Source organism: Eucalyptus grandis, chromosome 1 (assembly GCF_016545825.1).
Source record: "Eucalyptus grandis isolate ANBG69807.140 chromosome 1, ASM1654582v1, whole genome shotgun sequence".
In the NCBI taxonomy this organism is placed as follows: Eukaryota; Viridiplantae; Streptophyta; class Magnoliopsida; order Myrtales; family Myrtaceae; genus Eucalyptus; species Eucalyptus grandis.
Genome location: NC_052612.1, coordinates 18,990,164 through 19,016,342, shown reverse-complemented (window position 1 = coordinate 19,016,342; position 26,179 = coordinate 18,990,164). Strand labels below are relative to the sequence as shown.

The window sequence follows — 26,179 nt, the reverse complement described above, 5'->3', positions numbered from 1 at the left end:
GGAAGGGAGATATAGGGGATTCGAACCCCCATCTTCTTAGGAAGTTGGGATGGGGATGATTTAGCTTTAGGCATAAGATTTGATTCTCGAGTTCTGCAAGGAGACATGACAAAAATCTGAGAGTAAAAGTTAGAGTAAGAGTAAAGTATGACTGAATGAAAAAAAAAAAAAAAACAAGAAGAGCATAACAAACTCATCAATACAAATCAAAGAAACATAACAACTCAACATACCATTATTGGAACCTAATGGCACTTTACATAAAAAAATTTAGTCAAAATTTACATTTATCAACCATATCAAGAGTACTAAGTAGCTTAGGCCTTGTTTGGTAACCATCCAAATAGGGCCAAATTTTGATTCTTTGTTCCGGAATCGGTTTGGGCTTAGAATCGCGTTTGGTAAAATTTTTGTTCTCGGAAACAAATTTGTTCCCGAGAACAGATTGGGAATAGAATCAAGAACAAAAAAAAAGTTGATTCTTGTTCTGGGAACAAATTTGAGAATCAAAATCAAGAAATTTTCTTCTTTCCTTGGCCATCTCGTGACCGCCGTCCACCATCGCCCTCCATCGGCGCCGCCGTTCGCCGGTCCGGCGAGCTCGCCGGACCGGGCGAGGTCCGGTGAGCTCGTCGGAGGCAAGCCTAGCCATCGGCGAGCTCGCGGAGGCTTGCCCAACCACCGGTGAGGCTCGGCCTCACCGGATCTGGTGAGGTCGAGCCTCGCGGGCCGGGGCGGTGGGCTGGGCAAGCCTTGCGACGCCCGGCCCCACCGGTGGCCAGGCGAGGCTCGCGTGGCCACCGGCGAGGCTCGCCTAGCCCCGCCGGTGGCATGGCGGGGCCTCACCGAACCCCCGGTGAGGCCGGCTCAGCCACCGGCGGGGCTAGGCGAGCCTCGCCCGGTGTCGGCGGCAGCCGGTGAGGTCGTCGGCCCTCGTCTGGCCGGTCGCCGGTCCGGCGGACCGGCTAGAAGAAGAAGAAGAAGATGAGAAAAATAAAAAGAAAAAAAAAAAAAAAAAGAAAAATGAAAAAAAAAAAATGAAAAAAAGAAAAAAAAGAAAAAGTAAAAAAAAAGTAAAAAGTAAAAAAATTGATTTGGAACAAAATTAATGAGCATGGTACCAAACGCAATTCTATTCCAGAATTAGAAATTTTGGACAGCTACCAAACAACTTAAAATGCTTAGAATAAGTTCCCAAGAACAGAATAAAAAAGAATCAGTTTTGATCAGAATCTACTTTCGGGAACAGAATCGTTGCCAAACGCGCCCTTAACCTAACTTATTCCTTAGAGTTTTCACTAGGGGTGTGCAACCGGATTGGATATACCCAGTTCCTAGACCGGCCCACCTAGAAAATAGGGTCGGGAACCGGTTCCCAAAATTCGAAACAAGTTTAAATCGGTCTGGGAACAGGTTCTGAGTGATTACCCATCCGAAAACTAGTTCCTGGACTGGTTTTGTAAGTAGAGGTCCAAACTCTTTTTTTTTTTTTTTTTTTTCCTCGATTTATATTCTTACTCCCGTAATCACATGACCTTTTTCATCTTGGCTCTTTCAAACATGCACGGCACTCCTCCTTTGTCATTCCTCTTCCTCACTTGCTTCCCTCCCTCATCGGCTCCCTTTTGCACCGTCCAATGGACAGACGATGTTTGTCGCCGCCAAATTCTTGTGTATCACATGGATTGGCTTGCCTAATTTTTCTTTGGTAGGAGGAGTTATGCTTGCATAAATGAGTAGCTTCATGTAGTAGTTGTGGGAATAAGACTAATATTAGACTCATATTTATTGCTAATTCTTTGCCTTATGATTTTATTTATTATAATTAGCCTCGTGGATTCTTAATTTATCGTTTAGTCAAAAAGTTTATGTATTTATTTATTACAAGGCTTAATGTTTCAATACAAATTATGAGGATTATGTTATTTTCTTGCGTATTAATATAAAATCCGAAGTCGTATAGGATATCGAGAGATTGCAAAACAGGTTCCGGTGGAAATATGGTTGACCTTGGAACCGGATCAGAAAAATAGGGTGGGTTGGGTATAAGGTCCAATACAAATAGGATTGGGTATAGGGTCTAATACAAATTGGGTCAGGTATAGGGTTCAAAAAAGAGGAACCGGTTATAACATGGTCTGGTACAAGGTTTAGATTTAGACCTTACCCACCTTGGACCCGATCACCCCTAGTTTTCACTTACCTTAAAAAAGATTACGCAATTTAAGGTTTCAATCACATCGTCCAACTCAAAAGATTGAGACAGAAACTTTTATAATACGGATGTGGGGCCTTGGCTTTTACTCATGGTTTTGAGGACATAAATTGAAGAAATGAGTTGATGAGTAAAATTAATGAAGTGGGGCTTGTGTTCTTTGAAAAGTCCCCCCTCTACCCAAATCAACTAAAACAAGGAAGAACATAATGGAATTGATTTAACCATGGTTAAGGCATTAATTGTCTTAGGGTTAGAACAATAAGTATAGAGGGTATTGCTCCAATGAAATTGAGCCTCACCGGCTCCCTTTCGCACCGTTTGATGGACGGATGGTGTTTTGTTGCCGCCAAATTCTTGTGTATCATATGGATTGGCTCGCCTAATTTCTCTTTTATAGGAGGAGTTATGTATTATAATTAGCCTCGTGGATTCTTAATTTATCGTTTAGTCAAAAAGTTTATGTATTTATTTATTACAAGTGCTTAATGTTTCAATATAATTTATGAGGATTATGTTATTTTCTCGGATATTAATATAAAATTCGAAGTTGTATATCTATATCGGGAGATTGCAAAACAGGCTCCAATGGAAACATGGTTGACCTTGGAACCGGATCGGGAAAATAGGGTGAGTCAAGTACAGGGTCCAATACAAACATGGTCGGGTATAAGGTCAAAAAAAGAGGAACCAGTTATAACAGGGTCAGGTACAGGGTCCAGATCTAGACCCTACCCACCCTGGACCCAATCGCCCCTAGTTTTCACTTACCTTAAAAAAGATTAGGCAATTTAAGGCTTCAGTTTCATCGTCCAACTCGAAAGATTGAGTTGGAAATTTTTATAATACAGGTGTGGGGCCTTGGCTTTTACTCATGGTTTTGAGGACGTAAGTTGAAGAAATGAGTTGATGAGTAAAATTAATGAAGTGGGGCTTGTGTTCTTTGAAAAGTCCCCCCTCTACCCAAATCAACTAAAACAAGGAAGAACATAATGGAATTGATTTAACCATGGTTAAGGCATTAACTGTCTTAGGGTTAGAACAATAAGTATAGAGGGCAGTGCTCCAATGAAATTGAGCCTCACCGGCTCCCTTTCGCACCGTTCGATGGACGGATGGTGTTCGTCGCCGCCAAATTCTTGTGTATCATATGGATTGGCTCGCCTAATTTCTCTTTTGTAGGAGGAGTTATGCTTGCATAAATGAGTTGCTTTATGTGGTAGTTGTGGGAATAAGACTAATATTAGACCCATGTTTATTGTTAATTCTTTGGCTTATGATTTTATTTATATAATTAGTCTTGTGGATCTTTAATTTTTCGTTTAGTCAAAAAGTTTATATATTTATTTATTATAAGTGTTTAATATTTCAATACAAATTAGGAGGATTAAGTTATTTTCTTGCTTATTAATATAAAATTCGAAGTCGTATAGGATATCGGGAGATTGCAAAACAAGTCCCAATGGAAACATGGTTGACCTTAGAACCAGATCGGAAAAATAGGGTGAGTCAGGTATTTGGTCCAATACAAATAGGGTCGGGTATAGGGTAAAAAGGAACCGGTTATAACTGGGTCTAGGTCTAGACCCTATCCACCCTGGACCCGATCACCCCTAGTTTTCACTTACCTTAAAAAAATATTAGGCAATTTAAGGTTTCAGTCACATTGTCCAACTTGAAAGATTGAGACAGAAACTTTTATAATACGGCTGTGGGGCCTTGGCTTTTACTCATGGTTTTGAGGACGTAAGTTGAAGAAATGAGTTGATGAGTAAAATTAATGAAGTAGGGCTTGTGTTCTTTGAAAAGTCCCTCCTCTACCCAAATAAACTAAAACAAGGAATAACATAGTGGAATTGATTTAACCATGGTTAAGGCATTAATTGTCTTAGGGTTAGAACAATAAGTATAGAGGGTAGTGCTCCAATGAAATTGATTCATGTGCCCCCCCCCCCCTCTACCCAAATAAACTAAAACAAGGAAGAACATAGTGGAATTGATTTAACCATGGTTAAGGCATTAATTGTCTTAGGGTTAGAACAATAAGTATAGAGGGTAGTGCTCCAATGAAATTGATTCATGTGCCCCCCCCTCTACCCCCCCATAGTGGAATTGATTTAAATGCTAATAGAACAATAAGTATAGAGGGTAGTGCTCCAATGAAATTGGTGCAAATGGCTTGATATCATAAGTCAAGAAAAGAGATGTTTCTGTGAAGGATAGAAGGCTTCATTTCATTAGGTCAAGTGTGAGCAATAGTCATTCCAAGCATTAATGAACTAAGGTCAAGTTTCATAAGGCAATGCATGATCTCATCACTACCAAGTTCCATATCTTTAAGAGTAAAACATGTGAGGGGTCAAATATTTAGGGAGAATAGGAAGAAAAACACAAATGGAAAAATTGCCAATTGATTCAATTATAAGATTTTCATAATAAAAAATTTGTTAGGTTACCAAAGTATCTACAAAATTAATATGTAACAAGCAAACGGGTGTCTATTCTCAATACTGACAAGTTTGAAAATATCATTATCGTACATAAAAACTTTTGGATGTTACATCTCAAAAAAGAATTATTTTCTTTCTCTTTTTTACTGAAGACTAATAAAAATGATCACAACTAGTGGGTATTATTTATTAATGTCATCTTTTCAAAAGAAAGAAATAAACTTAAATGACGTTTATCGTGTATTAGTCATATCTTTGTGACTGAAAATGGCCACATGGTTGTTTATATACATTATTATGGTGATTAATTTCTCATTAGTACTATTAATAGACTAATAGTGATTGTCATCTTAAGATAGATATGGATTTTCGTGAAATTATTTTGTCAAATTTTAAGGTTTAGAAGTTGTTTTGAAAAGCATATTAGTATAAAGTAAAAAAGATTTCGTGCAAAACCAATTATTAATACATATTTGAATTGCATAAATTGAGATGGAGTTTCATTTATGTTATGTTCTTTTAGATGGTTTGTATCTAGATTTTCTCATTAAGCAAGAGCATGATTTATTTGAAGATTGGGCCTTTAACCAGGGCCCTTACCCTAACTTGGGCCTCTCAAAACTCCACAAGATGATAGGGTCAATATAAAAGGACCGAAGAGCTCCTTAGGGTCAAAAATAACATTATGCATTTTGTACTTTCAAACCAACCATTGGCTAGATGCAAAACTGTGACACATTTGGATGCGCAATAGATATATGATACCTTTAGAGTGCATTTATTTCACAAAAATGGATAATTTGAAAAATATTTTCTTAAAAATGATTGTTAGTATCGCTTACAAATGAATAAATGAAAAATATTATCATCGTCTATGAAAATGTTTATACATAAATTGTTGTTGACAATGAAACATTTTTTATTGTCTAATTATTTTAAGCAATATAGGCAATCATTTTTAGAAAAAAAAATGATTTTCAAATAATTTATTTTCTATTAAACAAATGGGGGCTTTAACCCGAGGATAGCATTAAGAAAGAATCCAGAGTTTCAGCACCTCTATAACGTCCAGAGCCACATTGATTGAAAATTTTAAATTGATAATTTAACCTCTCTAAATCATATTAATTCTTTGATGGGAGGCTTCACCTAACATCGCTTAAATTGAATATATTATGCATATAATAATTATACGAATTGCGTGTATGAGTTAGGAACTAGTGTCCAAGAAGAAACACAAAATATTGTAGGCAAAAGCGTGCAAATCCCCCATTTCATGGCCTACCAACAAAGAAAGAAGCCAAAAGAGTCCTCAACCCTCAATATTATGGGGATAGGTCTTTCTCATGGTTTCGCTTAAATGGCAGCTATATCCTGTTGAAAAGATGAAAATTCCAGTCAACTTCCAACTTTCTCAATTAATGACACCCTAAAAAATTCCATATTTTATCTGCCAGCATAATTTGTCATTTTTATATTGGAGTAGAGATTTGGATCATCGAATTCTATACCAAGATTCTTGTGCATGGCCTACAAACGAAGCAAGAAGTCAAAAGAGTCCTCAAGTCATCAAGTAATTTGTGGGTATGAAAGCGTTTACTGTTTGTCTTCAATCTTCTATCAACTGAGGACAACTGGCAGGAATTTGTTGCCCTTCAAGCTGTGGAGTTTTGGAGCTCTATTTGCGACGAAGAAATAGAGCTTCAAGAGTTTGAGAGTTCTGAAAGTGCAGATTCTGGGTCTCCTCATTCACGGTTTATTGAGTAAGCTCTGCCTGCTTTAGTTCCCATGCTGCTGGAGACTTTGCTAAAGCAGGAAGAGGATCAGGATCAGGATGATAGCATTTGGAATATATCTATGGCCGGTGGAACTTGTCTTGGTATTGTTTCTAGAACTGTAGGACATCCTATTGTTCCCCTTGTGATGCCTTTTGTGGAGGATAATATAAGGAAGCCGGATTGGCATAGTCATGAAGCTGCCACATATGCTCTTGGTTCAATCCTTGACGGGCCAAAATTTGAGAAACTCTCTCCTTTGGTTAATGCAGGTTTAGATTTCCTTCTTAATCTGATGACGGATGAGAACAATCATGTCCATGATACAACCGCATGGACACTCACACGCGTTTTTGAGTTGTTGCGTAGTCCAGCCAATGGATTTTCAGTACTCTCTCCTGGAAACCTCCCAAGGGTTGTTAAAGTACTATTGGGGAGCATACAGGATGCGCCCAATGTTGCAGAGAAGGTTTGTGGGGCAATTTATTACCTTGCCCAGGGGTTTGAAGATGCTGGAACAAGTGCTTCACTTCTCTCACCATAACTTCCAGACATCATGACATATCTTGTTGCAGCTGCTGATCGGACAGATAGTGGTGACTCCAAGCTCAGGACATCTGCATATGAAACTATCAATGAGGTAGTTAGGTGCGCCAATATTGCTGAAGCATCTCAAATTATAGCGCAACTCCTTCCTGCCATCATGAATAAGTTGGCACAGACATTTGAGCTCCAAATCGTGTCATTAGATGATAGAGAAAAGCAAAGTGATCTGCAGGCTTCTCTCTGCAGTGTTCTTCAAGTCATTATTCAGAAACTAAGTAACACTGATGAAACAAAACCCATAATAATACAGTATGCAGATCAGATTATGTTACTATTCCTTCGAGTTTTTGCCTGCCACAGCTCTACAGTGCATGAAGAAGCTGTGCTTGCTATTGGTGCGCTTGCTTATGCTACAGGTGCAGACTTTCTGAAATATATGCCAGAGTTCTACAATTATTTGGAGATGGGATTGCAGAACTTTGAGGAATACCAGGTCTGTGCAGTTACTGTGGGTGTAGTTGGTGATATTTGCCGTGCCTTGGATGACAAGGTGCTTCCATTTTGTGATGGGATTATGGAGCTCCTTCTCAGTGATCTCCGTAGTGAGGTACTGCACCGGTCTGTTAAGCCTCCCATTTTCTCCTGCTTTGGTGATGTTGCTCTTGCAATTGGAGATCGCTTTGAGAAATATGTCTCCTATGCACTGCCAATGATGCAAGGAGCTGCAGAAATTTGTGCCCAGATGGACACGGATGATGAAGAGTTGATGGAATATGGTTATCAGCTCAAGCGTAGCATTTTTGAAGCTTATTCTGGAATACTCCAGGGCTTTAAGGATTCGAAGTCTGAGGTGATGTTGCCATACGCGTCCCATCTCATGCAATTCATTGAGTTGGTCTTCAAGGACAGGCAAAGGTAATTATCTATTGATTTTCCTTTTGCTCATGTATGAATTGTTATTCGGTTCAGAAAATTCAATTTGGTTATCCATATTACAGGGACGAGTCTGTCACAAAGGCTGCAGTTGTGGTGACAGGTGATCTCGCTGACGCCCTGGGGCCAAACATAAAGTTTTTTTTTTTTTTTGGTGACCCGGGAACCCCCTTACAGTCAGCAGCCGGCGACGTAAACCCTGGGCAATCCGAGGGGACCCAAACATTAAGTTATTATTCAAAGACCGTGCATTCTTGAATGATCTCTTGGGTGAGTGTCTGCAATCTGATGACGAGCAGCTCAAGGAAACAGCGACTTAGACCCAGGGGATGATTGGACGTGTTATGGTCTCGTGATGAGGAGCAAGTTGTCCAAATATGTTTGATCTCTATTCTTCTCAAGTGGGCGGCTTCGTCTTGTTGGTAAAATGTTCCTGGCGATTCAAAAAATTTATAATGTTCAGTGTCATATGGTCTAGGATGTTAGTCCTGAGCTCCCGATTGTTTTTGCGATGTGAGTCATCTGGGAGTGGGAAGATTTTAGGGAGTGCATTTGTAATGTTCATAGGCCGTTTGGGATTTGGACATCTCTTCAGTTATTCGGCCACCAAATCGGTGGTTTTTTAAGTCATTTTCAGGTCGTTTTGATCCTATATTCTTGCATCTGTCTTATCTGCATTCGTCTTGCGTATTTTCGCACAGTCAATAGGGCCACATACCTACTGAAACCTCCTGCCTTTGCGGTATGCATGCGGGACAGTGGGAAGAACTTCAACCTTGCCGTGAAGAAGCATTCGCAGATAAATCTCAGGAAGAATGAATACATATCGACATCCATGCATGCTGCTCTAAAGTTCTTAGTGTAAGAGTTTTCCTAATGTGGACTAAATTAATTGATATTGTAATTTACTGTTTTTACGGTTACCGTAAAACAGGGTTGGTCTAAAGAGAGACAGAAGGTTTCTTAATTAGTCCCTAATGCATTTTGGCTAGTGTGGGCCGAGTTGAGCTGACCCGTAATGAGGGGGCTGGCTGGAAACTCTATAAATAGTGCTCAAGTCTCTCCTCTAATCCTAATTCTCACATGTATCCTCAGGGTGTTTACCTAACGCTAAAAGTGAGGGGCCGCCTCATTGAGCCAGTGATACGGAGGGCAATAGAGGAGAATGACTTGATGCGTGGATCCCCTTGATATATGTGGGTAATCCTTTTTATGTTATTACCCATTTTATGTTTCCGCTTTATGTTCGATAGATTTTAGAACAGGTGCGTTAATATTTCTACTCAATTATGCATGTTTTTGTTCTAATTATGGAGATCTTGGTTGCGCAATTTGCGTCCAACACTTAGTGGCGTCTTGGGAACTGTTGTCCTTTGATCTGCTTGATGAGCAGAAATTTTCGAGTTTTGCTCATGAGTGATACTGTTGCATATCAGTACTTCTCCAAAATCACAAAAGAGAATAGACGTAGGCTTTGAAATACTGAAGATAAAATCGCAGTCATTTCGGGAAAGCTTCACAAGCTCGGTTTATTTCAGGGAGATACGCCAGTCGACCTGGTCCTATCCATGCGTCGGGCTGCCGTTTTCACGGGATAAAAGTTCATATAGGTGAAGTTTCCTGAGAGTTGTGTGGCCCGTTTAATTGTCGAGCATGTCGCGTGCAGTTGGTGCGAGATTTCATTCCAGTTCGCACGCGATAGAACGCGACCAGCGAGCGTGATTGATCAATAAGCTTGAGCGGGACAAAGCGGCACTTATGACAGAACAGGCCGACCGCCGTCGTGATTGACGGGTCTTGACTGGGATTTGCCGTCTCTAGATATTGGAAGGCTTCTCTTAATTGATTAATTAAAGCGATGTGCCTTCTCGGGTTTACCAATTTGGGTCGACTTTTCTTATATTACCGTCCGTGGCTCGATGGAAATCAGAAATCGGGAAAAGTATCGTGTATATAATTCACAACCTTTCCTTTCTTCGAAGGTTTGCATGTTCTACTTGACACTATGCACCGGAATCTTCTTCTTTCTTTCCTTGTAAAAGAAGAGTTAATAACACACAAAAATTCAAATTGGTGCAATCTTGTTGTATTTACCCATAAACCCATTTTTGTGTTGCAAAAGATCCCAAATTGGTGGTCCCGTGTCGCATTTACCCTAGACTAAATTCCGTTTCACAAGAACTCATAACTAGTACATTTATATCGCAATCCTAAATCAATATTTTTGGCAAGAAAATTCTGAAATGATATATCCGTGAAAAATTTATCAAAACCTTTGTGGCACCATTGAGGCAAAATTAGGGGTTTTGCTGATTTTCAAAACATGAGCGAGCTCTCGGGGTAAAATTAGTAGGTTTCCCAGTCTTAGTTCATTTTCTTCATATATGGTTTTTCCAAAGTGACGTCATTTATAAGATCTTTTGATATTGAATTTCCACGTCGAATCACATCACGCCAATCATCTAAGGTTTTTGGCCACATATATGTCCACGTCAACAAATTAATGAAATATTAGATGGAGCCTAATGGAGGGTCGATTTTTCATGGATTTACCAATTTAGTAATTTTTGTGGTATTAACTATTAGAAAAATCCTACTCTTGACATTTTTGAATCTTTGAAACTCCTGAAGGGTGTACATGTAATATAAAGTGCTTTGAATTATATCAGAATGAAAGTATTATTTCCATCTCTATTTTGGTTAAGATGCTCATTTTAGTTAAATGGCTAATATATCCCCCCCACTTCTCTCTCCATTTTTTTTTTTTTATATTATCAAACTACATTTAATTCTATCATCTCTCTCCTCAATTTCAAAATACAAATGCGCTATTACACCCAACTAGATATCATCTTATCCTGAATCTTGTCATCGCTTTATTTAGCGAAGGTTGTTAAGTTTAATTTAGGGTCTCATATTTTTAATCACAAAATCTAAAGGATTAGTAATTTCAATTTTTGAAGATTTGGGAACACACAATTAATTGCCTATTTCTTATTAAATAGTCTAAGACTACATTTCAAAGTTGAAAATTGAAATTCAATCCAATTTTTAGCCAATCTTGATGAAAATCGATAAAACAAATGGAAAAAAATTAGTTTGTTAGAAGCATGATCAAATGTTAAATATATTTATGCTTGATCATATCTAAATATTGACAAAAGAAAAGCACAAAAAAGGGGGAAAAAGAAACTTAGGTTTTGTTTATTTTGCAGAAAATGTAGCATTTCTGAAAAATATTTTCCAATAAGTCATTTTCTAGGAAAATGTAATTATTTTTCGGTGTTCAGATGAAATCTAAAAATGAAGTGAAAAATATTTTCCACTGTTTAGTAATAAAATAATTTCCTCCCTACACTCTTTTTAAATTTATTTTATTTTTAAAATCAATTTTTTATTTGTTAAATCAATTATTATTTTTTTAAATCAATTTTAATTATTTTTATTTTAAAAAATGATTATTAATTCATTTTCGTTTTTCATATATATATTTTTATTTTTTTCTTTGTTTCCCTCCTCCTCTTCTTAATTTCCTCCTCCCCCTCCTTTTGGTCCTCCTCCTTCTCTTCTTCTTCTAGCGATTGGCCACAAACGAGCACAAGGCTTGGCCATCTCCGGTGAGCTTAGGCTCACCGGCCTCAAGCCTCACCAAATTGGCGAGCTTCAAGCTCGCTAGCCTCGAGCCTTGCCGGATCGGTGAGTGCGAGCATTGCTAGATTGACAAGCCTCAAGCTTGACGCTCACGCTTGCCGATGTTGCTCGCCAGAGGTGGGCGAGCCTCGTGCTCTTGCTGCTGTGCTCGAGGCTCGCCTGTGGTTGGTTGTTGGCTACTGCCATGGCCGGGGACCGGCCAAGAAAGAAGAAGAAGGAAAACAAAGCAAAGAAAAAGAAAAAGGAAAATATAATTCGAATTTAAAAAATATATTAGAAAAAGAAGAAGAAGGAGGAGGGGAGGAGGAAATGAGGGCATGTGAATGTAAAATAAGATAGATCAAGTGAAGAAAATATTTTCCACTTTTCAAAAGCGAAAAACATTTTTCCCTAGTTTAGAAAACTTTTTTCCTTTCATGAAAAACGTTTTTCCCAAGCAATTCATTTTCCGTGAAATGAACGCTAGAAAAATTCAGAAAACATTTTACTGGAAGTTATTTTTCATGAAACGAATGGAGCATTATTGATGTTTTACTTCTACCATAAAAGTAATTAACATTGATTGTAGATTCAATCTTATAACGAAAGGATTAAAACATTATAATATGCTTTAATTTATGTTTGAAATAATTTGACCGAGTCTGAAAGTGAAGAATACGTAACAAGTATTTCAACCCCCATTTTGCAATTTACACATGAAAAGCTCAAAAGAAAACACAAAATAAGTGATATTTAAACTAGAAACGTACTGCAAAAAAGCACTCGCAAGGTCAAGATTGGTTAGATAAATAGATTGAATTTTAATTTTGAAATTTGAGATGAAGCTTCTCTTTACCTGCGACGAAATTTAGGAATATCTTTTTCCGATTTTCGAAAATTCCTTGAAACGTGGTTATTAGACAGATACACCTCTTGATGAATCGGCAAATGTTGACAGTGAATACTGCCGAAATACCTTTGCTTAACGAGAAGTCATCAAGATATAGCCAAAAATATGTGTGCTTTGACCAAGCCACTGCGTGTTTTACTCATTATACTGTCATAAATTGTTGTCATAAAATCACACCGTCCATGAAGCGATTGAAAACCTTACACATGAATTATTCATGTGAAGTATCCATTTCAAATTAGAATATAATAATTCACATCATCACATAATGAATGATATATTGACATCCTAATTTTCTTTATTTCCTATTTTAAAGTAGATGTTTAAAAAAAATGGACATGTCGAGTCACCATAAATAATGATCCACATCACCAGACAACATCTAATTTGCCGTTTGAGAAGTTTAGAGACTATATTAAATAAATTTAAAATTTATGGATGATATTATTTATAGGGTCACCCTAACTTCTCGGAAACTCCAAGTGGGTCCAAATTTATATGTATATGTAAAACATATAAATATTATGACATAATATAATTCTCAAATCATGTTAGAGTATTCAATCCGAAAAGTTTAAACTAATAGATAGAGAGAGAGATGCATATAGTGTTTAGACGATACAGGATACTGTAATACAAGAAGTAATCCAATTCGGAACAATATAACATTGCATTTATCTAAATTTCTCGATTGAGATGATATTCGCTTAACATTTTGAAAGAATTCTGGGAGTAACATTAAGCCTGAAATTTCGAAAGAAGAAACCCAGAAAGCGAATTTGCATGTAAATTAGAGAGCTGTAATTGCTGTAAAATCTCTGTACATGTAAATCTCAACCTATTATCTACCAGAACCACCTAAAGAAGTGGAGGAGAGGCCACGGACCGACGATGACACGTAGGATGATGTCGACGCATGAGACTTACCGGTTGTATCGGAAGAAACTATTTCCAAGAATCCGAAGCTCATGTCGTCGGTTCTTCGAGAGCCAGCGGAGCTCGAATCATCGACAAAGACGGGTACCGGCTCCTCCCGGTTCAGACACCGAATCACCTGCCTCATAGTAGGCCTAGCTTGGGCATGGTACTGGGAACAAACTAGGCCCAAATTCAATACCATCTCCATCTCCTCAGCATCGTAGGCGGAACGTAACTTGGGATCCGCGGCGTCGAGAATCCGACCCGTCCCGTAACATTCTATCACCCAATCCATCAGCAAGAATTGGCCCGTCGGACGCCTGCCGCTGGCCACTTCGAGCAGCAGAATGCCGAAAGCATACATGTCGGAGCTCGTCGAAGCCTTCCCCGAGCGGGCCAATTCCGGGGCAATGTACCCTATGGTTCCGACTAAGTGGGTGGTGTGCGACATCTTGCCGTGTTCGTATAGCCTGGCAAGGCCGAAATCCCCGAGCCGCGCGTTCATTTCTGCGTCGATCAGGACGTTGCTGGACTTCACGTCCCGATGGATCACGACTTGCTCCCACTCCTCGTGGAGGTACAGCAATCCGGCCGCGACGCCCTTGATGATGCGGAACCTCTGTTCCCAGTTCAACACAAAGCCGTCCTTCCGCTTGAAAATCAGCGAGTCGAGGCTCCCGTAAGGCACGTAGTCGTACACGAGGAGGAGCTCGTCCTTCTGCTTGCACCAACCTTGGAGATTCACGAGGTTCTTGTGCCGTAAGCGGCCTAAGCTCTCGATCTCGGCCACAAACTCCCTCATTCCCTGTATTGAGTTGCGAGACACCTTCTTGACAGCGACCTCGCACCTGTTAGTCGGCAAGATGCCGTGGTACACTGCGCCGAAGCCACCGGTCCCGATCACCTCGCTCTGTTTGAACCCTTTTGTTGCCTGGTCAAGGTCCTTGTACCTGAACCTGTGAGGACAATCTAACTCCCAGTCCTCTAGATTCTCCTGATGCATCCTCTTCTTGATCACAGTATAGAAGAACAAGATTCCCGAAAGACACAGCGCTATGCTGCATAAAGTGGCAATGAGGGCTATCACCTGTGGCTTGTAAGAGGAAGATGAATCAGATGAATCTGTCTGGTCAGGTGGCAGCGGAAGCTGAGTCAGGTTGAGGGGAGGCGCGGTTCCGTTCATTCGGAAGCTCCATCCTAGAACGTAGTGAAAGCTTCTCTTGGTCCCCGTCGAAGCAGAGAACCCGACATACATGCTGTCCTTGAATATGGAAGTGAGGTTAACGGTCATGGACAAGAGAGGTTTCACCGGTTTCTGCACATCGATTGGAGATATAGTGACGTTCATCAATTGCTGCGGGCCGTCGTACTCGATCCAGCCTTGAATGGGCAGGCCACTCTCAAGCGTTATCTCTTCGTCGTTGTCCTTGCCATCTATGTTATAGGCAGCCGGCTTGGAGCCTTTCGACTCCATGCCGTCGATGTTGATCCCGACGTGGTTCCCCTTCTCGTCCGAGGTCTCTCTGTACCCTTTCACGGTGTCGAACTCCACCACAAGCATGTGGTTCGACGAGTTCCCATCGTTCGAGGAACTGAAGAGGCCAAGGTAGTGGTCGGCCTGGGCCCCGGGGAAGGAAGTCTTGGGGGCTACCACGAACGCAAGGCCGTAGCCGCCGTCGCCCGAGCTCGGCGGCTTAATCGCAAACACGAAGTGGGTGCTGAAGGAGACAGCGGCAGTGGAGCCACCGGAAGCCTCGGCCAACATCCGGAAAGGCCGAGGGTAGAAGACTTGGCCGACGTCGTCGCTCGACCTGTTGGTGAGCTTGAGAGCTCCGCTGGACTTGATGATGGAGGCTCTATTGAGGGTAATGTTGGAGTCGGTGGAGCCGTTGAACCCATTGAAGATGAACTGATCATCAGGCTGAGACTGGGACACGGCAAGGACGAGGAAGCAAGAGAAAAAATGGAGGCAAAAGGAGAGAGCGCCATGTTTCGCCATTCCCAAAGCAGAGAGTTTCTGCATAATCTGGGAGGAGAAGGAGCAGGAGGAGAAGACGAGAGCATCCGGGAAGAGATTCTGCAGGTTTTGTAGGTGGCCCTTCGAGAGACTTGACAGTGGCGAAGAGGTCAAAAGTCAACATATTCCGGCGATGGCGAGACCAGAAGAGCGCGTTAAGTCTGTGCTTTTGTGGGGAAATGGTTCGGGTGGTTAGTCATCGCTTAAGAGCAAAAGGAGTGACTGCTTGGCGACTTGCCGTGCTGGGGCAACCGTTTGAATTTTCCTCTATTTCTAGAGATTCATCAACATATGCTTTTTTTTTTTTGTCCCCCAACCCGAGATTGCGATCACGATGCGTTTGAGGACGTCAATCGACGACCGGCCTACTACAGGCATCGTGGCGGTTGTGAGAAGGACCTCCACTTGGGTATGATGTGAACGTCGGGCAAAGGCATTTGGAAATTTTCGGTGATGAAAGCATTAATCTTTCGGGAAGATTGTGATAAATAATTATGTACGATAAAAAAGAAGCAAGAGGTCTTGAATTTGAATTTTTCCCGTCCTTTAATATCCAGGTTTGAATGCGAAATAGCGGGTCCTTGAGTATATTGTTGTTTTGTTAAGAGAAATTACGTACAACCGTGAGCAACGTTCTCATATTGTTGAATGGTTGTGCTTCGTTATGGACCACAAACTTCGTTCTCGATATTGAATGCTTGTCAATTTGTAAAAGACGGGGTCATTTCCTCGGGTCCCTTTCATACTACAAGAGAAAAGGGTCAGCAAATTAGGATATATATATATTTATGTATAAAGAAGGGGATTTGAAAAATAGAAAATTGAATTCGATGAAAATCTGTGTTTTAGGTAACTTGGTGTAGCTATATAGATTGCTTGATTTAGTATAATGAGTCTAGGCAATACTCATTGAGTCTAGGTAATACTCATTGATAATATGGAAACCTATAAAAAGAAAAGATTCAATTCCACTTAGGTGAAGTTAATCTACATGGGGGTAAGTACACTATCAATGCCAAAACTTATGTACGGCGCTCACTTTAGTGCCAAAACTTTATTTTGGATTATTTAATTGTCAAAACTTTTGAAAAATGATCATTTCAGTGTCAACGCCGATCTGGTTGACCGGAAATCTGACGTTGCATTTTTTTATTAATTTTTGAAGTTGATATGGCTTGCCGGAGAGTACAGTCAGCATTTAAACAACAAAACGACGCCGTTTGGTGTCTCTCCCCTAATTCAAAACCCTAAATCCCCAAATTGAGAGAGAGAGAGAGAGAGAGCCAGTAGCGACACCAACAGTGCCCCAGCACCAACGCCAGCACAACTCCACCTTCGGTTCATCTGACTTTGTTGACAAGTCTAAGCTCTTGTCCTCCTCCTCCTCTCCTCCTCCTTCCCCCTTCAAAAGGACCCACTTCAACCGCTCCCTGAGCAGAGCCCAATCTGCCATCTCCATTTGCACCCTCCTTGTTTCCCTCGCCCTCCTCGTCTTCGCTCTCTCCATCTTCAACCCCCCTTCTTCCTCCTCCTCCTCCACCCTCACCTCCTATTTTTCCCGTCGCTTCTTACCCGAGAACAACCTCAGCCTCTCCTCACTCACCTAGTCGAGCAACTACGATGGAGGCCGAGTGATGGTGGCCGAGCGATGGCGGCCAAGCGAGCTAGGTTGGCGTTGGGCAAGGATCGGACAAAGAAACCTTAATTTCAATCCCCAAATGAGTTGTGCGGCGTCGTTTTTGTGAGGCCATCCACTTAGGATGGCAAAGTGATGTTGTTTTCTTAAGGAGGACGGAAAATGACGTCGTTTAAAAGTCATGTTTGATTTTTTTTTTTTTAAATATAAAAACTACGTAATTATTTTGGCCGAAATCTCACGCCGGTGGCACCAAAGTGATCTTTTTTCCTCTGATTTGGCATTTAAGTGATCTAAAATAAAGTTTTGGTACCAAAGTGAGCGTCGTACATAAATTTTGACACTGATAGTATACTTATCCCTCTACATGGGGGACACTTATATCCTAATGCTAAATTAGCCACTAACTTATTTGTCCCTTATGTACATCGATATCTTTTAGGTAAAGTGAAGTTTTAGTCCTTCAAGTTTCATTATTTGTACAATTTAGTCTTTTAACTCTTCATCCGTGTAAATTTGTGGAATCAAATCCTTTCATTATTCATCACAGGTGACATAAAAATGATAAAATTGCCTTCCCTGGATTTTGGGGTGAGCCTTATCCAGTGGAGCCACCATGGCCGGTGGTCAAATCCTTTCATTATTCATCACCATAAAAATGATAAAATTGTTGGGGTGACGTCACTAACACGACGCGAAAGGAACATATTGTCCTGAGGTAGCACCATATATATGGTGTAGCACCAAACATGAGAATAGGGTAACGAAGGGAAAAGGAGACAATGGAAGATAAAAGGGGCTGGGAGGTTGCCCGCTGCCACGCCCTATTTGCGAGTGAGCATCTAGTAATGCCAAGTTAGGGTTCGATAGCATCGCTAATAGTGATCACTTGCATGAAACGGATTAGATAATAGAACTGTACAAACAATAAAATCCAATTGACAAATGCCATATTTAGTTTCAAAAAGTCACAGTTCTTATAATGTAACTAAAACAATTAACAGGGCATGATAAATGCTAATCTCCCAAAAATTCATTTTTTGATTTGATTATGTATTTCGCATCCGGAAAAAAGCAGGGATTAATTTAATAAAGTTCCTTTCAGGGGAAGTTTCCCTTATTATAAGAATACAAATAAGATATCGAGTAGATACACATCCTATTTTTAAAGAAGGAAGTATGATTCACATCTAAATAATGGTAACCTAACATCTATTTTTCTCTATATATATTTCTTTTTTATTTTCTCGATTTTTTTTTTCTTTCAAGACGAGCCATTTGACAAGACTGAATGATGTATGAGAGGAGAGCTGTCAGCGTCCACTGATCGATTCGCTGTGTTGCTTTGACGGGAGAAGAATATCATTAGCGCGTCCCTTCCCACTTGCGGCAGAAGCAGCGCTAAACGGATAAGTTACATAATTACAGGAAGGGTTAATATCACAAAAAATTCAAATGAGTATATTTATATCTTGATACTGACATTATATAAATCAAATCTAAGTTTTATATTACAAAAAATTTCAAACAAGTGCAACCGTATCATATTATTCTAAACCGATGTATTCGCACCACATTTACCTAAAAAAATCCAAGGTTTATCATAATTTAAGGTAAATGTAATGTGCGTATATCATATATATGTGATAATGAATGTACTAATTTGAGATTTTTTGTTACCTAAAATTTAGTTTGTAATAAATATAGTATAAGTATCAATTTGAGAGTTTTTGGAACACAAAAATTAATTTAAAGTAAATGTAGTGCAGATATATGAGATGGAGATTCTCGGTATTAGTAGCCCTTACAAAATTATCCTCAATTACTCTTCATATGAAATATTTAGTCGGACTTAAAAATTTCCGTTTTGCATCTTCCCAACTTAAAAACCCATTTTCCCACTCTTCTTTTCCAACCCTTTCTCTCTTCCCACACATAGCAATACGGCACGATGACAATTGAGAGCCACCCCACAGCGTTTTGCCGCCACTACTCGAGACAGCCCAACGCTAACGTCGTAAAAGGTTGTTTGGGAAATAAAATGGCGACTTGGTAAATTATGTCTAGATGATGCAACTTCAAATTCATTGTAAAAAATGAGGATGATAATTACAGGCTTTTATACCATCGTCATGAGAAGTAAAGTTGAAAAATGATTTTGTATCACTTTAACATAATAAATTTATGAGCCTTGTGTTTGTCTTATAGAAAAGGGTTCAAACAAGACTGAAACATGCCTTATCCTCTGCTATAATGTTTAGTTTAAGACACCGACGAAACATCAATTACCCACGAGATGAACCTGCTACTGCAACTCCACCGTGCGAGTGCTCAAGATAATGCTTGTTAAGCAATCTAAAATATATTTCAAATTTATCGTTATACTATTTTTTTTTTGCTATATCATATTTAGTAAATGACATGGAAATAAGAAAAAAATCTTTAAATTGAATATATTTAATAGGTATCTTAAGCCCACCATGTTGCTCGTCATTAATGAGCAAGCTTTACGCAAAAGTCAATGCGACTTTCGAAGTCTTTCAATGGAAACTTCGAAAGCGATAGGGGTACACGACAGTTATTGGACATCATCCTAAAGAAGGACAATAGTTCCTACTTTAGCTGACTTTTAATTCCGCAAGCCTCTTTGAATAAATTCGAACCCCCATTCCGCAGCTTTAAGTAAAGGGTGGTTTTGGAAATATCGGGTTTTTCCATGGCATGACATGACCACGTTAGCATCATGGCTTAAATATTTTCCAAGTGAATTCCCTGTAATGGTAGTAGAATCTTTGCAATTTAGTAGGGATGTGCACTAAATCAAGATCTATCCAGAATTCAAATCGTATTGGACCGGACCTACAGGTTCAACTTCGATTTTAGGGAGAATCGATCCGGTTCTCAATTTCACCCGTTTGGTTTTTGATTCTAAAAACTCTTTTATAAGAAAAAAAAAATATTTTTACACTCATCGAGAATAGAATCATGGATTTCAGCATGAAGAAACAATGCAACAATTTGACCAACACATGTTTTTGTCATAAAATTGTATAATTTTTATATCCATCTAAGAACTAGTGGGAAAATTACCAAAAAAGTCACAAATCTATTGTCATTGAGCTAATTCAGTTATAAACATTTTTTTTTGGCTAATTGAGTTTTAAACTTTTTACATTTGTTCCAATTCAATTAATCCGACTAATTTTGGTCAACAATTGTTGGTGTGGACACTAGCTGTCCTATGTTATGCGGGCAGTATTGACATCGACAATTTTTTTTTTTTTTTTTGATTTTTTATTAATTTTTAAACTTTTTCCCTTCCTTCTTTTGTTTCTCACTATGGCCGGCAAGGGGCGTCGAAGCTTGTTGGCCACTAGGCGAGGCCACAATGGCCGCAAGCGAGGTCACTTTGCTTAAATCCTTATGACTATTTTTTCATCGTAATGGGGTTTTGAGGATCTGCGATTGCATTACTTAAGCATGAACATTCGAGAGGAGGTAGTAGATGGGTTCTCACTCGCGGATGAAGGCGGCCATAGCCTTGCCAAGATCTGGGCAAGGGTTGCGACCCTCGTTGACGGTAGGCAAGTAGCCCTCCCCTAGTGATTAGCAAGCTCAAGTGACCGTTGCTAGCCATAGCGAGAAACCAAAGAACGATTTTTTTTTAAAATTGAAAATATTAAAATACTATTAAAATTTGTCCACATTAGCACCGGCTATGCCACTTTGGACAACTGACATCTACGTCAGCGATTTTCGATCTAAATTTGTTGGATGGACTTAATTAACACAAACGTAAAAGATTTAGGACTTAATTAACAAAAAAAATGTTTAGAACTAAATAAGCACAGTTGTAATTGGTTTATAAATGTTTTGGTATTTCTCCCAAAACTAATTAACCTTACAATATAAATGGGCCGAAATAGTTAATGTTTTTCTAGTCATAGAGTTCTATAATTGTCTCGTGTGTGCCCCGCAATGTCATGTGTGACACACGTCCTAAGAAATTACATCTTTTATTTTTATTTTTTCATAACATGCAGAAGCACAACAAAATACTCACATCAATCCATACAAGAAAATTGCACAAGTTAAAAATAGTAACATATGCCTCTTTATACAAACCTTAGTGCTTATTATCTTTACACACTATTTAAGCAAATATGAAACACATAATTCCAAGGAAAGGTCAAGGTCACCTAACTATATCACTGTACTCTTACTCCCAAAAGCTTGCCTATACACTATTGGACCATCAACTAAAAGTTGACGACTTCACCTATTGACAAGCCATCATCATAAAAACCTGGAGAGCCATCAAAGCCTCTAAGTGGTTTGACCGAACTTACCCTTAATGTTAACATACCAAGTGACATTCCAATGGGGAATCCACTCTATAACCCAACCATCTATTACAGCAAATCCAAGTATAGACACATCTTCAAAGACAAAATCGACTAGTTTTGAAAAAGTGGTGGCGGTGGGGGATCCATCATACATGTCTAAAAATAAAAGAGTGGGCTGAGATTCAACTTCGGTTTTAGGGAAAATCTGTTCTTAATTTCACAAGTTCAGTTTATGTTCTAAAGACTCTTTTAAAAGAAAAAAAAATACTTTTATACTCATCCAGAATAGAATCGTGGATTTTAGCATGAAGAAACAACACAACAATTTGACTAACATATTTTTCTGTAATAAAATTGTGTAATTTTTATATTTTCTACTTGGGAACCGATCCACCTAAGAACGAATGGGAAAATTGCCAAAAAAAAAAAAGAAATAAATCTATTGTCATTGCGCTAATTCAATCATAAACATTTATTTTTTTTACCAATTGAGTCTTAGACTTTTTACATTTGTGCCAATTTAGTGTATTCGACTACTTTTGGTTGAAAATCGCTGTTGTGGACACTGATTGTCCTATGTTATGTGACTAGAGTTGACGTCAATTAATTTTTTTTTTAATTTTTTTTTTATTGATTTTTAAAATTTTTCCTTCCTTTTTTAGTTTCTCACTATGGCCAACAAGGGGTGTCAGAGCTCACTGGCCACTAGGCAAGGCCACAATGGCCATAGGCGAGCCCGCCTCAACCAAATCCTTATGACTATGTTTTCATCGTAATTGGATTTTGAGGTTCTACGATTGCATTGCTTGATTATAAACATTTGAGAGGAGGAAGTAGATGGGTTCTCACCTGTGGGTGACGGCGGCCATAGCCTCACCAAGATATGGGTGAGGGTTGTGACCCTCATTGATGGTAGGCAAATAGCCCTCGCTTAATGGCTAGTAAGCTCAAGTGAACCTCGCTGGCCACAGTGAGAAACCAAAGAAGGCAATTTAAAAAAAAAAAAGAAATTTGAAAAATATTAAAATACTATAAAAATTTGTTTACATCTATGCCCGCTGCACCACTTTGGACGGCTAACATCTACGTCGGTGGTTTCAGTTCGAAATTTGTCGAATGGATTGAATTGACACAAATGTATATTTATAACTCAATTGGCAAAAAAAAAAAAAGTTTGGAATTGAATAGGCACAATTGCAATTGGTTTAGAAATTTTTTGGTATTTCTCCCAAAACTAATTAACCTTTCAATATAAATGGGCCAAAATAGTTAATGTTTTTTAGCCATATAGTCTATAATTGTCTCATGTGATGCCCCACAACGTCATATGTGACACACGTCCTAAGAAATTACATCTTTTTTTCTTTTTCATAATATGTGGAAGCACAACAAAATACTCACATCAATCCATACGAGAAAATTGCACAAGTTAAAAATAATATACATATGCCTCTTTATACAAACTTTAGTGGTTATTATCTTTATATAACATTTAAGCGAATATGAAATACATAATTCCCAGGAAAGGTCAAAGTCACCTAATTATGTCACTATACTCTTACTCCCAAAAGCCTGCCTATACACTATTGGACCATCAACTGAGGGTTGACAACTTCACTCCTTGATAAACCATCGTCGTCAAAATCTAGAGAACCATCAAAGCTTCTAAGTGGTCCGACCAACTTGCCCTCTATGTTAACATACCAAGCAACATTCCAATGGGGAATCCACTCTATAAGCCAACCATATATTATAGCAAACCCAAGTACAGACACATCTTCAAAGACACAATCGACTAGTTTGGGAGCTCTAAAAAGTGGTGGCGGTGGGAGATCCATCATACATGTCTAAAAATAACGGAGTGAATTGAGGCCAAATAAATGAAATCTCTAAGTCTAATGTAGAAAATCATCTTACTACTTAATCTAGTATCAACAATCAATATACTCAAATCAAATGACCAGGTAAAATGAATGCATAAACGAGTAATCTACCTTTGTTATTATGATTTGCCAATACCAATATATATTACATTACATCATGGTGCACCAATATCACCAAACAACTTATGCCAATGAAAACTATTAGTGACAATATTCAAAATCATTTAAGTCCACTACAAGCAGATTGCATATCATATTGTGATCCATGGCTAACACTAATTTAAATAATGTGTGAATATATGTATACACATGATCATGTATTATATTCATTATTATTTCTTCTCTCAAACACTCCCAAGTCATTCTGATCACATATCAGGGCATCTCAATTCCAAGACTTCCCAACTCATGGGGCATCTTGAAACTTCCAAGACAACCCTAAACACTCCCAAGGTATTACAATCACAAAGCAAGGCATCACGATTACACACTAGGGCATTGTCTCCACTACGGTGAGGATGACAGAATACTTTATAGTATTTTACAAATTTTATCATACAATAATATTGCACATAAAGATGTTCAAAATCCTTGTTAAGTAATTAACATCATTTTACTCAAAACATCACTGGGATACACACACCATGGTTTGCTCACAGATCATTTACATAAACGACACCATATTTACCTCATTTATTTCCTCAAGCAAGAAATGATAATATCCATAGAAAATCAATATAAGAATTAGTGATCAAAATAATCATCAACTTAAGATGGGTACTTAGAAATTGTCCACCAAAGGTAAGCATCTTAGGTAGGGGTGAGTATGGTCTGGGTTGGGCCGGTCCACCCCCTAATCCTAGGACCAACTCGCATAGTGTTGGTTCTCAATTTTTGGGACCAAGGACTAACCCTATTGAGCCTAAGACCAAGGACCGGACCGACCCAATAAGTTTGGTTTGGTTCTAAGGTCAACCCGGGATTGACCGATAATTTTTTTGTTTCATTTTTTGCACTTCTTAAAAAGGCGACCGAGGATTGAACTGACCCAATAGGTTCGATGAAAAGCCAGGTCAATGAAGAGAGGCAAGTGGCGCAAGCGGCGAGCATCGAGTGGAGCGAGTGTCGAGCGGTGAGTAGCGCAAGCAACCAAAAGTGAGGGAGGCAAGTGTCGAATGGCGAGCAGAGAAATTGTTTCTTTCAATTTTGGTAAGTTGAAGACTAAAATGAAAAAAAAGACATAAGAGAACGAGTATTGGAAAAGGATACCATGAGAAGCTATTTACGCGGTGAGGATACCTTGAGGACTCCTCACAGAGACATTTTCCTCATTTGTAAATATGGTTGTTGATGCCGTAAAAGACATTAAAAATCTAAGCTATTAAAGAACAATGTAAAATTACTTCAACTCCTCATTAAGGAGTTGTTTAAATGCTTTTGACACCATTTGACTTAGGGTTTTCACTATATAAAAAAAATTATAAATAATATATTAGATATATTATATATAGTCAGGGTTGGTCTAGGTTGGACCGATCCTAAACTTCTAAGACCGAGGACCAACCTGCACAGTGTTGGTCTAAGGATCCCAAGACCAAGGACCGCCCCATCTCCCTAGGAATTGGACCAAGATCGGTAGGGTTGGGCTGGTTCAAGGTCGGTTCAGGGTTAACCATAGAATGATGCTCACCCCTAATCTCTCAAATTTAAAGCAAACCTCTCAAATTTCACAACTTTAGGAAATTTCCTCAGAATAAGGAAACTTTTCCCCCATTGAAATCAACAACTCTTCAAAATTTAGCATCTTTAAAAAAAAAAAAATTGGCAACTTCCAAAAACCGACATCATTGTCATCGTCATCGTCATCATTATTTTGAAAAATCGACAAATTAGATGTTCATAAGTCAATTTAAGCAAAATTTATAAAACCAGCCTCGACTCCTCCTAGTCAACATCTTCACCCTTTTCCACACTTAGTCTACTAAGTTTTCTTTAATTCTTTTCACACTTTTCCATCAACGTACCACTTATTTCTCTTGAAATTAACTTATTTACTCCCAAAATATATAACTTGTCAATACAAATCAAGGAGCATAAACCATTGGAAGGGAGATGCAGGGGGTTTGAATCCCCATCTTTTTAGGAAGTTGGGATGGGGACGATTTAGCTTTAGGCATGGGATTTGACTCTCACGTTCAGTAAGGAGACATGACAAAAGTCTGAGAGTGAGAGTTAGAGTAAGACCGAATAATAAAAAAAAAGAGCATAACAAACTCATCAATATAAATCAAGGAAACATAACAACTCAACATACCATTATTGGAACCTAATGGCACTTTACATAAAAAAAAATTTAGTCAAAATTTACATTTATCAACCATATCAAGAATACTAAGTAGCTTAACCTAACTTATTCCCTAGAGTTTTCACTTACCTTAAAAAAGATTAGGCAATTTAAGGCTTCAGTCACATCGTCCAACTCCAAAGATTGAGACAGAAACTTTTATAATACGGGTGTGGGGCCTTGGCTTTTACTCAAAATTTTGAAGATGTTAGTTGAAGAAATGAGTTGATGAGTGGGGCTTGTGTTCTTTTAAAAGTCCCCCCTCTACCCAAATCAACTAAAACAAGGAAGAAAAAGTGGAATTGATTTAACCATGGTTAAGGCATTAATTGTCTTAGGGTCACATCGTCCAACTTGAAAGATTGAGACATAAACTTTTATAATACGGGTGTGGGGCATTGGCTTTTACTCATGGTTTTGAGGACCTAAGTTGAAGAAATGAGTTGATTAGTAAAATTAATGAAGTGGGGCTTGTGTTCTTTTAAAAGTCTCCCCTCTACTCAAATCAACTAAAACAAGGAAGAACAGAGTGGAATCGATTTAACCATGGTTAAAGGCATTAATTGTCTTAGGGTT

At 38.9% G+C, this 26,179-nt stretch overlaps 1 protein-coding gene and 1 pseudogene across 1 annotated transcript; one reads left to right on the top strand and one right to left on the bottom strand.

Moving 5' to 3' along the window:
• Positions 1 to 2,874: 2,874 nt before the first annotated feature.
• On the top strand, positions 2,875 to 8,573 carry LOC104453191 (annotated as a pseudogene).
• Positions 8,574 to 13,110: 4,537 nt separating this feature from the next.
• Positions 13,111 to 15,632, bottom strand: LOC104453202 (lectin-domain containing receptor kinase VI.4). The gene has a single exon (XM_018871184.2). It carries the CDS (start codon positions 15,398 to 15,400, stop codon positions 13,301 to 13,303), a length of 2,100 nt encoding a protein of 699 aa, XP_018726729.2. The 5' UTR covers positions 15,401 to 15,632; the 3' UTR covers positions 13,111 to 13,300.
• Between the last annotated feature and the right edge of the window lie 10,547 nt (positions 15,633 to 26,179).